This window comes from Emydura macquarii, unplaced genomic scaffold (genome assembly GCF_026122565.2).
Source record: "Emydura macquarii macquarii isolate MOO-44397 ecotype Brisbane River unplaced genomic scaffold, CSIRO-AGI_Emac_v2 contig_1551, whole genome shotgun sequence".
Classification (NCBI taxonomy): domain Eukaryota; kingdom Metazoa; phylum Chordata; order Testudines; family Chelidae; genus Emydura; species Emydura macquarii.
This window is the reverse complement of record NW_027131688.1, coordinates 23,161,577-23,177,120: the sequence shown is the minus strand read 5'-3', so window position 1 is coordinate 23,177,120 and position 15,544 is coordinate 23,161,577. Positions and strand designations below refer to the sequence as shown.

General features: G+C 40.0%; 1 protein-coding gene across 6 annotated transcripts in view; it reads left to right on the top strand.

Moving 5' to 3' along the window:
• EVL (Enah/Vasp-like) overlaps positions 1-15,544 on the top strand; it is a 198,936-nt gene that overhangs the window by 154,943 nt on the left and 28,449 nt on the right. For all 6 annotated transcript variants that reach the window (XM_067555057.1, XM_067555058.1, XM_067555060.1 and 3 more), the window contains exon 4: positions 9,904-9,967. In XM_067555057.1, the coding sequence (XP_067411158.1) occupies positions 9,904-9,967 (64 nt within the window). The remainder of the gene's footprint in view (positions 1-9,903; positions 9,968-15,544) is intronic.

Here is a 15,544-nt window from a genome sequence, read left to right as displayed (position 1 = left end):
GCCCTAGCCCAGAATTAATTAACCAGAGTGACTTTGTTTTTTAAAAGGAGAAGCTCTTCCACAGGCTAAACACTCATGATCTATGCTTTAATAAACTTCTCTTTGGAGCCATTTGAAGGTCCTGCCATAAATGTAGCTTAACATTTAACTGCCTGAGATATTTATGTACCATAAAACTGTCTGCGGAAACAAGGGCATTTTTACAAATGTAGCAAAGTTTCAGCCTCCCTTCATGAGGGGAAGGAGTTGCTAACCATTGTTATGCTGCTCAGTGTTCCAGGAACAGGTGGCAAGCCTGTATTAGCCTGTATTTCATTAGAACATAATTTAACAGTTGCTGAATTATTTGTTTCTGGCTTCGGGCTCTCCACAGCAAAATAATACTCCTGGGATGCTCCAGTTCCAACTTGCCATGAACTATGCAGAATGTGTCTTCTGCCTTCATTTCACCAATACTTCACTGTTTTGTGGCTTATGCCTGATTCTGCTACCACACACCATTGTAACTCCATTTACTTCAATTGATCTACTCCATTTTTATACAGTATGAGCACAAAATCAGGCCTTGGCTCATTTCATAAAGGCCTGTATCTGTATAGTGGTTCTCATGTCCAGTAATATACACTGACAAATCTAGTACTGTCCTTTTGCAGTGTAATGAACAGGAAAATTGTGTTTCTTAATACAAGTTCTTCTGGGTGGTAAACGGAGACAAGTGTTACATGGAAAAGGTGTGGAACTAGCAAAACAACTTGCCTTCTGCAGTGGGGAAAATTTTTATTTCAGTTGCACTGATGTATATCCAGAGTCGCTCCATTGACTTCAGGCACTGGAAGCACTCTAGATTTGTACTAGTTTTGGTGAGAGCGCAATCTTCCTTCATATTCTTTGCAGGTCTGTTTTAGCTGCTTGACACTTATGTGAGAGAGAACCCTGCCTGATATTCACTGGGCAGACTGCTGCTAGGATGAAGTGGGCTTGAACAATGCCCCTACTATACTAAATACGAATATGGTGTCTCTTGTCACAGGGCACCTACATCTACCTAGATCTGCTTTATCATAGAAGCATCTTTATTGTGTCCAGAGCAAACAAAATTCACGTGTTCCCTCGTGATTTTCTTTTCTACCTAACACTAATTAAACCCCTAATATATAGGAGTAGAAATTCCTGTGCCAGTGCAATGTTAATTGTTTTAATCCCTGCCTGACTGTCTATATATCTATCACAACTGATTTAAAATTCACTAATTAATAACTGTGGCACTTGAGGACTCCAGGCCAATAACCTGTGGGTATGTTCGCTGGTATTTCTTTATTGTGGGATTCCTCATGTGAAGATCTAGAATTGCTCTCGCATGCAATAATCTCCAAGCTTTTAGCACATTAGGGCCCATATTTTCAAAGAATGGATCGCTGCTTGCCCCTGTTGGTTTTTTTTTTTTTTTTTTAATAAAGCTGTACACACATTTGTGCATGCAGAACTTCATTTCCACTTGCAAAGGGTACAGTCTAGTGGTTAGAGCAGGGGACTGTCAGCCAGGACTGCAGGCTTGTATTCTCAGCTCTGTCAGTGACTTCAGCCTCGTCTACATGAGAAAATAGCACAGGTTTAACTTAAATCAATTTTTAAGCTGGTTGTTAAACTGATGCAAACGCCTGTGTGATCACACTTATTTCATTTTAAAAGGAGCTTGCTTTGGTTTAGCTTCCTGATTTCTAATCAGTTTAAACTAAACCAAAATAAGTCTGGTTTAAACCAAAATATGGGTATCCACAACCTTTTGCACTGGTTTAACTAAATAAGTTTTAAATCACACCTGTTGTTAAACTGGGGCAAACTTTATTGAGTAGATGAGGTCTCAGTATAACCTTGAGTACATCATTTATCTTTTTCTGCCTCACAGGATTGCTGAAGCTTAATTAACGTTTGTAAAATGCTTTGTCATCCTGAGAAGAAAAGTACCACAGAGGTGTCGATGATGATATAGTATTTATTCAAAATGAAAAGGATAAAACTAAGTTCTCTCCTGTGATGTTATTTAATAGCAATTATTTAAGCACTGCATCAATGCAGTATTTGTTTTAATGTACCTAAGTGGTCTGTCTGTCTAAAAATAACTTTGATTTAAATGATAAAAAGAAGACAACTAGACAAAGCCTTAGGTGACATTATTATTACAACAAAACCCCAGCAGCATGAAAATAATTCAAAATGGAACACTGCCAGCCAGCCACCTACAAAAAAGCTTCCTTTCATCATTCTGAGGAGCTGTCTCCAAAAACCCCATCAAACAGATGTCTTTTGCAGCATCCCTGGAAGGTCACCAAATTTGGACTGTTTCCAGTCCAGTGGAGAACAGGATGTAGAGTCCTCACAGAGAGCACCCTGCCAGTCATCCCCTCTCTTTTATAATGAGGGGGGATCCAGCTCCGGCACCCGTGTTTGGCCACTGCTGCAGCAGTATGGCACAGAGAGAAAGGCTATCTCCAGGATGTGCCCAGGTGGGCCATCCCCAGGCCACTTAGGGCTTAATAGGTCATAACCAACACTTTAAGCTGCATCCAGAGACTGATGAGAAGCTAAGACTGATCCCAGAGCACTGGTGTCAGGTGCTCCCTCAAGATGCAGTGCCCAATAAGTGACCTGTTGTGTTCTGCACCAGCTTCAGTCTCCAAATGGTTTTCAGGAGTAGTCCCATGCAGAGCACACTGCAGTAGTCTAATATTGAAGTTACAGATGCATAGTTTAATAGTTTAAATGGTTACCTTTTGTAACCGATATTTTTCATCCCTAAAATAAATACAGATGTACAGATCCTGGCATCTTATATCCTTATATGATCCTTCTATCCTTAGATCCTTATATGACAGGGATAAATCATGCATGCAAATTGTGCATCAAAGTTGTGAAATGGGCTAGAAATGAAATAAAAAATAAGGTATTCAAAAGTTTAATAAATGGAGAGGGGGATGCTGAAGACAGAAGGGGCGCCATTTGGTCTAGGGCCGGCTCTGCAAGCAGTAGCACGCCACTTTTCGCACTAAGAGATATCTACCTTTGATCTCATTTACTGACTAGCTTTCTGCATCAAAACAATAACCATCATTCTCCCCATACAATGGCAAAGTGCAGTGGTGGTGGAATAGCCAGGTTTTACTGACAAAATTCAGCAGAAACCGGCAAATATACACAGTAAGACCCACAGTCAGAATAACCTTGGTTACAGTATCAGACTGCAAAGAGTTCTCATTCAAGCCCTGTTAGTTCAGTCAGGGAAAAGGTGGAAGCTGTACAAAAGGTGACGGAGCACCATCAGCACCAGGAAGTTGCATTCAGCTAGATTGTAACTAGGCCAGAGGCAGTGCTGCTGGGACTATCAATGTCAGGCAGGGCCAGGGTAGATGAGGAAGGAACCAACCAGTGTCAGGAACAGATATGAAAACAGCAGATGTTTTCTGGGTCGAGAAACATTATCAAACAAAAAGGGGAACAGAACTAACATGGAAAATTTCCAGTGTCTGTACACCCAAAATAGGCCTAGAGCTGAGTCACAAGATGTTCATATAAAATGCAATAAATTATTACAAAGCAAAGAGGCACAGAAACATCAGACACCAGCAATATATCTTCTGAATTAATTAATAAAAATGTAGATTGCAGCAGCTATGAAACTAAACCATCTTAGGAGCTAAAGTGTATCACCTGATCATTGTATTCAGTGCATTGGTCCCCTGGGCCCTTCCCAAAAGCTGTCAGGGTAGGAGGCAAGTCACATTGCAATTTGAAAGGGATGTTTATGTGGGGATGCCATTACCCGCTGTATTCATTGCTCATGTCTGCTCATGTTTAGAAAACACATGAAAATGTGAGCAGTTAAATGCAAATAGTTCCATTTAATTTTTTTTTAAAAGGTACTTGTCTGTGATCTGTCTCCCACAGAACATGCATAATCAGGCTGTTGCTAAAATAATTCCTATATTTGATATTTGTGTGATCTTTGGCAGAGCACATTAGAAAACAAAAACAAGTCCCGGGACAAGGAGAACAACTAGAGCAATGTGAGTCTCCCCTGCAAACTTTTAATCAGACTTTGATTTGCCTGGGTTTGCAAGAAACTCAAACACAAAGCAAAGTTCAACCAGAACCACAGTTTCACATGATAATCCAGTCAGGTTTACAAGACACTCAACCCAGGTTTGTAAATTCATTGGAGAACCTGGCCTAAACGTTTGGTTTTTAACAAAATTGGATGAATTTTTGTCAGTTTTGCTGTGAAGGTTTCCCATCACCCTAGAAAACAGTTATTTCTGCCTATATAATGAGCACAGAGCTGGAATGTCTAAGGAATTATTTGGTGATGCTCATATATAATCCTCCTAAAGGAGATGGGAAGGGAGGAAATGGAGGGGAACAAACTGAGTTGGTATATTCCCCCATCATGGTCTATAACAGTAGGTAGGGGTGCAGAGGCAGCAAAACCTCAGGCTCAAGATCCCCAATTATTAGAGCCCTGCAAATTGGTGGATGTCTGCTTTGTATCCACAGACCATTTTTGTGACTTGGATGTGGATACAAATTTTGTAACCACGCAGGGCTCTGCCAATTATCCTGAGACAGCCCTTCTGAGGAACTTTGCCCCAGCTCTCATGTCCAGCCCACCACCTACCCCCTCTCCAGATTTGGCAGTAATGTGGAATTGGTATCCATGCTGCCACTGGCTGTGGGTGAACCCTGCAACCAGGGTAGGCAGCAGGAGTTAATGCTGGTTCAAGCAGCATTATCTTTCCATAAACTGAAATATCGTTCTGCAGGCTTTGTTTTGCAGGGGAAAGGAGACGAGTAAGCCACCCAGTGCAATTTCATCTTCCACCACTATGCATGCCCTTCTCTTGCCACACATCCCGTGGGCTATATGGAATTTCTGCAGAGGGTGGGAAAGTTTTGCATAACCACATTTCCTCTGTGCAGGGCCTCGCTATGGAGTTTTATGTGGCTTTACTCCCACCTACCACCCTGCATTCAGTGGAGCATAGGGGATTAAGTCATTATATGCTGACACTTCCTTGCTGTCCTTCACTGACAGTAACATATTATGCATCCCAGCTGTCAAGTCAGTTTCACACTATCACCTCAAAAATGTAATTGTTTTAAAAAATGTAATAACAGCAAAAGCATTTAATTTTATTTAAAATTGCTTGAGGGGGACATTGGGTCAAACGCAAATGTTTGTGCAGAAGAGAAATAACCTGTGCAGCAAAAAGAATAAAAGTTTAAGTTGGAAAACATTTAAAGCAGTGGAGGATTTTTCTCTCTCCCAAGTTTTTTTAAGCATTATCCTACAGTTCAGGGATTTATATCTGAGAATTCAGCTCTGTTTTGCAGACACATCCTAATCTTATGCATACAGCACTAATTGTTACAATGTTTCAAGACATCTGACAGAGAACTAATTGAGCTATGTGGCAGTGTTCACTGAGCATCTGAAGTGACCATCTGAACCTTTAAATGAATACACAAATAAAAATGCATGTAAATTCCACACCACCTTTGTGGAAGGTGTATGAGAGAAAGAGAGAGAGAGAGAGTGTATGTGTGTGTGAGAGTAGCAGTTGTTTGCTTATTTAAGTCCTGAATAGCTTCTTCCTATCTGAGGTTTTCTTTTTCACGTGTGTGGTAGGGATGGAGAAGGCCATTTCTCAAGATGTAGAGAATTTGTCAGTTGCAACAGATAAGCGTTTTTAATGAGGACTTAAAACGTCTTCATTTTAAATACATTACACACTGTTAATAAAGAAAACATGGTGCCAATTACAACTCTTTAACTGGGATCTTAAATAAGAGACCCTGCTATATGTAAAAAGTAATGTAAGATGTAAGGGGATATTAATGTACAGAACAGAGGTATACAGATCTCTCATAAAGGAGATGAAATGAAATTATATTAATATAATTAGGCAAATAAGAAATTTAAAATAGAGTTGGCAGAATGCACTTCAATCTGTTCCATACTCAAAAGGCTGGAGCTACACAGTATGCTTTTTGAGATAAAGAGACCAATTTTTAATACTTGGTTGCTTTTTTGCATCTACAAGTATGTGTGGTTTGTTGACCTATGATCCCGGCCTGATCCTAGAGAGGTTACAAGGTGAGCTTGCTTCATCTATTGTGTGTAAAAGTGCTTTTATTAGTTATAAGTGATGCCAGTATAGCTAAAATGCAAGTAGAGGAACAATATGAGTATTCATATTAAGATACATGTGGCAGTAAATTGAGGCCTGGGGTGCCTTGTAGTTACAGTAGTTATAATTTTGTTAGCATCAGAAGCATAAAGATCTAGCATAAGTAAGTGACCTAAGGTAATAGTACCCTGTAGTAAACATGTTAAAATTGGTTTAAGCTGGAAAATAATGGAATCGTAGCTGTGTTTTGAGCAATACGTACCTTCACAGTTAACTGCATTGACACACTGGAAGTATTGGGAAAGATGTTGATGCTAATGCAAATGTGTCGATGCATCTAGCCTATGGCAACAACGGGAACCCTCTAATTATGGTTACCTGAAAAGCCACATATGGACAAGGGCTGAGACTTAGTTCACGGATATGTAAATGTATGAATTAAGAGGTTGAACACCTGATGTATGTATGATAACTGGTGGGTTCATCACGCATGTGCATAACTTAAAACATGAGTAGTCCCATTCATTTTAATGGGCTTACTCACATGATCAAAGGTAAGCACGGGTGTTTACAAAATCATATGCCTTATGAGTCTACCTGTCTGATATGCAGGCGGAATCAGTTTCAGTTCACCCTCCAAATCGGATTGCTCTGTACCAGACAAAGAAGGAATTCTGCAACCTGTTTTCCACCAATAGTTATGACTTTTTAAAAATCCATAACCAAACTTTGTGGCTCATACCATATCTTTCATCCAAATCCTATCAAACTGAGGAAAAGTTTAGATCTATATCCCAACTTCACTGCTTGGGTGTTTGTTAGCATAAATACCACATCAGTGGTGATCAGATCCATGTGTTAACCTGCAGAATCATGTGATAATTTGCATTTATCTTGTACCTTTGACATCTTGTCTGCACTGTGCCCACTAATCCATTTCCATCAGGACTGTTCTAACGCCCAAAGTATCTTAGCAGCTTTCCATAAGACTCCCTTTAAAAAAACCAAAAACATCCTTTCCACATTATATTTTTATTTTGTTCCCTGCCCATTGTGACATTTCCCCCAAAATTACACTAGCCAAAGGCCCAGGATAGGCAGTATCTAGTCCTGGATTAGTAGCAGATTTAACGAATGAGAGCTTGATCCTGTTGGAAACAAAGAATTTCGTACCACCTCCCCCCCAATTTTATAATGGGATACTGCTCTGGGAAAAGGTTTTCAGAAGTGACTAGCGTTCGTGTGTGCCTCCGTTTTGGTTGCCCAGTTTGAGACACCTTAAAGTAGCCTGATTATCACAAAGTGCTGAGCCCCACTCTCTGAAAATCAGACCCCTTTATAGTGTCTCAATGGGCATCAACATTTAAGGCACCCACTCTTCTGAAAATCTTGGCAGTGGTTTCTAATGCTAGCAAGTTGTGAGATATTGGCCTTTAAAATCACAGCAGTATGAGTTACAGAAAAGCTGAGTGTTTTTGATTTTGTCTCCTTCTGGGTACGTCTACACAACAAAGAAAATCCAGCAGCTGGCCCGGTGGTGTCAGTGCTGTGTAGACTTCCGGACTCTGGCTGGAGCCCGGGCTCTGGTACCTTGTGAGGTGGGAGAGTCCCAGAGCATTAGCTCCAGCCTGAGCCCAGAAATCTACACAGCAATGAAACAGTCCTGCTGCCTGTGCCCTGGCTGGCACAGTCCAGCTGCGGGTTTTTCTTTGCTGTGTAGACATACCCTCTGACTCCTTGTGCACAGTTGCATTAATGACGCTAAGGAAACCTGTCTTTACAAACAGAGAAAAATAGTACCAACAATTTTCAAACCCTTATAAAATAATTTTTCTACTGTTTGTCATAAGAAAGTACATCACTGTGTGGTGTGAGCTAAATGGGTGCCAATAAAATCTTTATGATGACCTGCTTAACTCACTCCTGGCTTTTCTTCCTGTCGGTAATTTGCTCATCAAAAACTCAAGCCAATAAAACTCTTATACCATATCACTCCATCCTTTACATTCTGTAAACCGTGTGTGTGTGTGTGTGTGTGTGTGTGTGTGTGTGTGTGTGTAATATGTAGATACAGGCACACACTCACTCACAGTATATTATTGCTGTCAGTAGTACAGACTGCTGTAGTTAAGGTTGCTAATCAATTTCCATTATACCCTCTTTTTTTCCAGATACTCACAACTTTCTAAAATGTTCATCTTTGGGATAAAATTTTCAGTGCTTTGTTTCTGCCCAATGGGACATTTTTTTTAAAAATAGAAAAGTTAAGAGAAATCTCCTCAGCAATTTTTGAGTTATGAGAGTATTCTGTTGGATGGATGGATGAATTTTATAAGTATTCCGATTGTAAACATTTTGTTCTGACTGTCTTGGAGAATAACTCATAAAAAGGCTGAACCTTTACATTTGACATTTTACAAGTCCATAGTCCATAGTGATTCTCTGCATTAGACACTCTATAACCAAGTTATTTCAAAATGCTACCTCTAAAGAGAATTCCTGTAGCATTTAATAGAGTTCTGTAAACATCACTCTAAAAGTTTAAGAGTGAAATTCATACCCCATTGACTTCAATGGCATAACTCCCATTGACTTCAGTCGGGCCAGGATTTCACCCATAGAATTTAATAGAGCATATATTGGTAATATTTTTGTTATTTTCATTCCTCTCAGACAACACCATGTTAACACTAGTGAACTTAATAAAGATGTCCAAGAACAGAATGGGCCAAATGCAGAGATATGACCCTAAAAGGTGATGTAAGTTAAATGTTGGTAAATCAGCATATGTCAGTGAGGGTTTTACTTGGTGTAACTCCTGCTGGGAAAGTGGACAGCCAGGATGGAGAAGGAAAAGCAAAGCCTATAGAAGACCTGTTTTTTCTTACATCTTGCTGGAGGTTGCTTTCTCTTGCTTTAACGCTGCCCTTCGGCCAACTCTATGCTTGAGGCACCAGTTTACATTTGTTCACACAGACATATGCAGAGTTACCAGTATGGAATTTACATTACATCATCTCGTTAATTTGTCCTCTGTTTTATATATGTTGAAGCTGCCTTTATGAATGGTGTGGATGAGAGAATGGTGAAGTGTGAGGCTGAGCAATTCTTGCATCCGTTCCATGCTTTACACAACCCTCTTAGAGCAAAGTGCTCTCGCTGATCCATGCTGTGGATCTCTTGTCCTCAGATATCTATCACTATTCTGTACTCACTCTGCATACTGCATATCAGCACGAGTTCCACACACACAATTTGCACAGTGTACGCAGCAGAGGATAGGTTAAAAACAGCCTCATCCAACCAGGCCAGGTTTAAACTCCATAGAAACGAAAACTGTATTCTGGTAGGATGGTTGACAGCTATACCACATCATCCTTTCGAATGTTGCAGGTCTGTAGATCTTCACTGTAGCACAATTACATTATGTTGTCTGAAGTTATCACTAGTGCCTGTGAATTGATAGCGCTGTTCCTGCATGCTAATATTGGACCAGTTTCTCTCAATGGAACAGAAGTGATTTACACCAGCTGAGGACCTCTCTCAGTGTATATAAAAATATAAAGGTGAATAAAGGATAGAAAACTTGCTCCTTGAATCTTTGCATTGATCTCTCTTAGTATGTGTGTGCAATGAATCTGTGGACAGCACTGCGTTTCAGAAATGGCAGCAATGTTGCCACCCCATTTGCTTTGCTAATTATAATTTGTATTTTACATAGGTCCAACTATCCAGCGCCAGGTTCAGAATGGACCCTCTCCGGATGAAATGGAAGTGCAGAGAAGGTAAGAAACAAAATTGAAAAGAATGTATTGGATTCAAATTCATATTTAAAAGAAATGACCCTTGTTAATTATAATAAAATTATAATAACTAAAGCCCTGGTCATGCAATTGTAATCCCTGGAGCTCTGCCTGGGTGGAGAGGTCAGCTTGTGTATATCCATTTACAAAATCTGGGCCTGATTTGGTCACATTCAGGTTGATGGTACCTGTAATTGGTCAGACTTAACATTATGCAGTTTCCCATTGTTCATCTTTCATTTTTTTCTTTAAGACTTTGTCCAAAAAAAATTAATTTAGGTCGGAAATATATTCTGGCTCCAACACGCAAATTGAACAGGGCATATCTCCAATGGGCAGAATCCCCATTCTCCCATGTACACCCTGGATTCCCAAACGGAACCATTCCTGACTCTACAACAGTGGGGCATCTGTGCATGTGCATTTTATATACAAACATACACATGCGCTAGCACACATTTAAAGGAGAAACCTACTGGCTCATTATTATACTTAAAAATCACTAGCCAAACTGCTTTAACTTGCACTTTGCTCACTTAGTAATGATAATGCCATATAATATTATTCTGAAAATACTTGGTGAGTTCAAATTACTTAGTTTTAGTGAATTAATGTGATTTTATATTCCACAAGTTTATTTATGTGCAGTCAGTGTATAGAAAGTAAGACACCTTGGGTGACATTTTTTCCATATTTAACTTTTTAGCTGTTTTATACAACTAAATCCTGGCATGATTCTGGCTTATCTGTAATGATTTTAAGTTACTAACTAGTAAAGAGCTCAAACCCTGGATATTTTTTTAATTAACAGGCAAGAATTAGATATGCTGATATCCAGAGATACAGATAACCTCAGTTTTAAAACAATTTGCATCATGTTTTAGTGTGTCTTTTTCTTAAGCTTATTAAGAGAGTTTTATATGATCTTGTGCTGGATCAGTTCTTAGCAGTAGAAGATCATATTGCGTAGAGCTCATGCTATCGGCAGCATCCATTCCTGATGATGATTTTGGCCATTATGTCTGATGCTACTTTCTAAAGGGCTTATAGTTCCCTTTATTAGTATCTTGCCTTGACCTAGGTTGTCAACTGAATAAAACTTTGTAAACTGGAGTTGTGAATCCAAATAAGAGTCCTGACCTATATGTGTATCTTGGCTTATCTGCCACCATTGTATTCTACCTCTTATTCTGCCTTTTCTCAGTCTGTATGAGTATTGACATCCAAAAGAACTGAAGCTTAGGGTGCATTTTGTTGCATCATTCACACATAGCGAAACTGTGATGCTAATTTTTGATCTGACCTGCTGATTCAGCCAGAATTCCTCCTGGGGCATTAGGGAATGCACAGTGGACCCAGAGCACCTCCTATCTTTGAAAGGTTCAAAATACACTCCTGTCCATATTGGGCCAACTTTGCTGACCAGCATGTCAGGCCTGTGTCCTTCTCCTCACTCCACCAATTTTATGGAGGCTGGCACTGTGGTTAGTAGTTTCTGTGCTCCCCAGTTAGACCATGGGCAGGTGGACAAGAGGAGACAGCTGTGTGTCCCATCTCTCCAGCCCTTATGCCGGCCGGCATATAGTCTAATCAGGGGTAGTCAATTATTTTTTATCAAGGTCCAAATTTCTTGGTCAAGATCCAGACTCCTGAGAAAATAATAATAATGATAATAAGTAAATAAAAAGATTTCGGCGTCCTTTCAAGGTCTGGCTGTCCAGATTTGGCCCTTGGTCTGCCTATTGACTATCCCTGGTCTACTTCCATACCATGAACACCACTAAGTAGTCATGCAATTACATTCTGCCATAATATAGGTGACAAAGAATGGTTGGGTCAGAGCTTCAGCGGAGGATAAAACTCTTAAGAATGCAGGGAAAGGTTTATTGCCAAGATGTTGTTTTAAATTAGAAGGTTGCAAAAATTTCTTTAAACAAAGTGGGCCAGATTCATTGCTGGAGTCAGTGGAGTCTCAGCAGAGATGGAGTTGGACCTTTAGGGGAAGTGACCTAAAGTTTGGAATAAATAAGAAATAGCTTTGTAAGGATTTTAGCGGAACTGACTTGCAGAAAACAGTTAAGACCAAGCAGCAGAAATTGTAGAAGTCAGTCTTAATGACATCACAAACACTCAGGTCTCAGAGGGTTTCGCTATGGCTTGTAAGAACAGCTCACAGTCAGGATATTTCCACAGGTTCCCTTGGGCCAGGGTGCCACTTACTACCCCACACACTGCTGACCTATTCTGTTTGCTGGTGTGGGGGTGAGCACGAATCTCTCCTTTGTGGGGCTCTGTGCACCTCTGGCAGAATAGGGAGGGAGTAATCCCAGCTCACCACTAAGCACGAGTAGTGCAGTTCTGACTGGTCCTTTCAACATCCCCCACACTGCAAAGCCACATAAGGACCAGGCAGGATGTGGCCCATAGAAAGGACCTCAGATATAATGAAGGTTTCCACATCAAAGGAGGCCAGAGGGAGAGGCTATTTCATTCAAGAGCTTCAAGATTTACTTTGGGACTATTCAACTATCATAAAGTTCATAGAGGAGACCCATGATGTGCACCAAGATGCTGCTGGTGGTTCAGAGAGGCATAGGGGATATGATTGTTTTTTGCAGTGCTTTGTATGAAATATGCCATGCAAAATAAGGGCCTAATCCTGTTCTCATTGAAAGCTATGTCTACACTGCAGGTTAATGCCGGCATAGCTAGGCTGGTCAGGGGTGTGCAGAGGCATGATCCCTCACTGACCTAGCTGTGCTGGCAGAAGTCCCTAGTGTAGACGCACTCGTATAGTGTAGGCAAAGCTGCGCTTTTTGTGGTAGAGCCCTGTTGCATTTGTGAGGGATGCTTTTACTTTAATGATACAGAGCACAGCTTTGCTGGTATAACCGCATCCACACTGGGCACACTTTGCCAGTATAGTACAACTGTACATCTACACGGGTAAAGAGCTCATCATGGTCTAAGTCAATGGGAGTTGGTGGGTGCTCAGAACTTTTAAAAATGAGGCCACAAATTTAGGTGCCTAAAAATAGACTTAGGAGTCTAAGGCCTCGTCTACACTTAAGTTTTACCAGTAAGGCATGTGATTTTTTTACCGACATAGTTATGCTGGTAAAAGCCCTAGTGTGAACGCAGTAACACTGGTATAAGGTGCTTTATACCAGTATAGCTCATTTCGCTTCGCTGGACTGGTGTAAGCTATACCAGTCGATGCACTTTGATACTGGTACAAGTGTGTCTACACTAGGGGAGAGTTCCTGCTTCGACTGTGCCAGCATAGTGAGAGCAGCCAAAGGCCTCGCTGTAGATGTGGCAGTTTTGAAAATCTTGTCCTAAACTTTAGAGTGGGCAGGAAAATGAAGATGGGAAAAACAATGTAAAATGCGTTTGTTTAAAAGATTTCATGTAACTGCACAACATAGATTATCTATTTTCTACAGTCACCAGGTCCACTCTGGCCATTCCTACTCATACTGAGTAGTTCCTTACTCCAGCAGTAGCCCTTAGTATGTACATAAGGCTCTCTCCTGCAAATCTTTACTCACATGAATAATCTTTACTAGTTCCATTGATATAAATGTGACAATTTATTTGTGTAAGCTCTGCCCACATAAGTAAAGGTCTGTAGGAGTGTGAGCCCTTAGCCCAGGTAGGGTACAGCTGCCCAGACAGCCAGGACCAGCCTGAAACACAAGTAATTCAAGTGTCTGCATTGGGTCCCTCCCTTGGGGAGTGTACACAAACCTGCAGTTCCCAGCTGGACCAAGCTCCCTCTCCAGCCATGGCGACAGTTTGGGGAGAGAACTTTCTGTTAGATTTTTCACTTCAGCCTAGCACTGGGATCCCAATGAGACATGCAACACTCTGCCCAGACTCCATCTCTGGTGCTTTAAAAAGAAAAATATACATGTCAGTTTAATGTTTTGTGCAGTTCCATAACGCTTCATTCTGTTTCAGCTCCTTCCGCTTATAAGTGACAAGCTATGCAAGAGAAGAGACATGCGTAGAAAATGCTTTGTGTTTCATTTATACAATAGTGGTTTCAGAGATGCAGTTGATGCAGTTGTCTCAGCTGCACATTACATACCTGACAAATGATAGCAGGAGATTGTAGGTGAAGGAAAACATACACATTCTTACCTGTTGTAAATTGTGAGAGAAATTGTCTCTATTGAAGACAATGTTGGTACAACAATTTCAACCAACTAAGGATATCCCCCAAGGTGTTTCCGAATGCACCTATAGTATAATTTCCATATGCCCTTACTGGTCTTCCAAAAATCGCACCATGGCATATTATATATGTAACGTGTGACTTTATATAGAGGAGTTACATGCCAGTTTCTATTGAGTCTAGTACAAGATAGATCACTGCATAATGTATAATCCTAATTATGGATGTGCCAATCCATTGCTATTGAATTGGAACCTGAAATGTAGGACTGGATCACGTGATGATTACCCGTTCCGTTCATCCCCTCTGAAGCACCTGGCATTGGCCACTGTCGGAAGACAGGACACAGGGCTACATGGACCATTGGTCTGACCCGGCATGGCCATTCTTATGTTCTTATGTAATGTCTATCATGAAAATTAAAGTATTTAACTCTACTTGTACATGTCCTTATGTAATTTTTCTGGATGTTTCTGTTATATATAGTAAAATTATAAATTCCACAGTAAATCAAATATATGCATTTAAAAATACCATGAATATAAAATATAACCGGGAAAAGCTATTTAAAGCTTCCACTGCATATTAATTCATTATAGGCAGCTGGTAGCACCATCTATAGTTAAAGTTACTTGATTGTGCGTAGAATGAGGCTGGGGTCATCTGGAAAATATATTATGCACAGACAACTTAATTCTGGAATTTCCTAAGTTTTGAGGGTTTGACTTTACAAATGTTAACATTCTTTTCTGTGTGTAAAATAAGTATAGTTTCTTTCCACCATTTCTGAGTCACATCTAAATATTGTTGAAATATATAGCTCATATCCATATATATTCTGAAATAACTGTTATTCTATTTTAGATGTTCTGCTTTTTATTTAACCAAAGAAAAGTCAAATAGAGTTTATCATAATTATAATAATGAGCAATATTTCTTCAAGATTGTTAAAGTGTGGAAGAGAAGCCCTCTAGTGGAAAATTTTGGGAACTGCATGTCTCAGTAAAACGGGGAATATTTTTTGAAAGCTTTATTATATCATTTATACTATTCTAATAGGTTGCTTTGTGTTACCTATCCAACAGGCCTATCCTGCAGAGCTTTACATGTGGAAGTATTGAAATCAACACTTTGCTCATGACCATAAGGCTATTAAAAACCCAGCAGAGTAATTTTGTGGTCATTGCTTATTGAGACAGTCAACATATATTGGTCCTATTGACTCAGCAGTAACTGAGGACAAAATTTGGCTCAGGGTATATACTATCACATGATCATTCTTTCAACCAGGTGTCCAATACTTGTTCACCTGCAAAACTCTATGGTTATAATAAAGGAATTTGTTATACAGCTCTATGAAGCAGTTGGCTATGTATAAT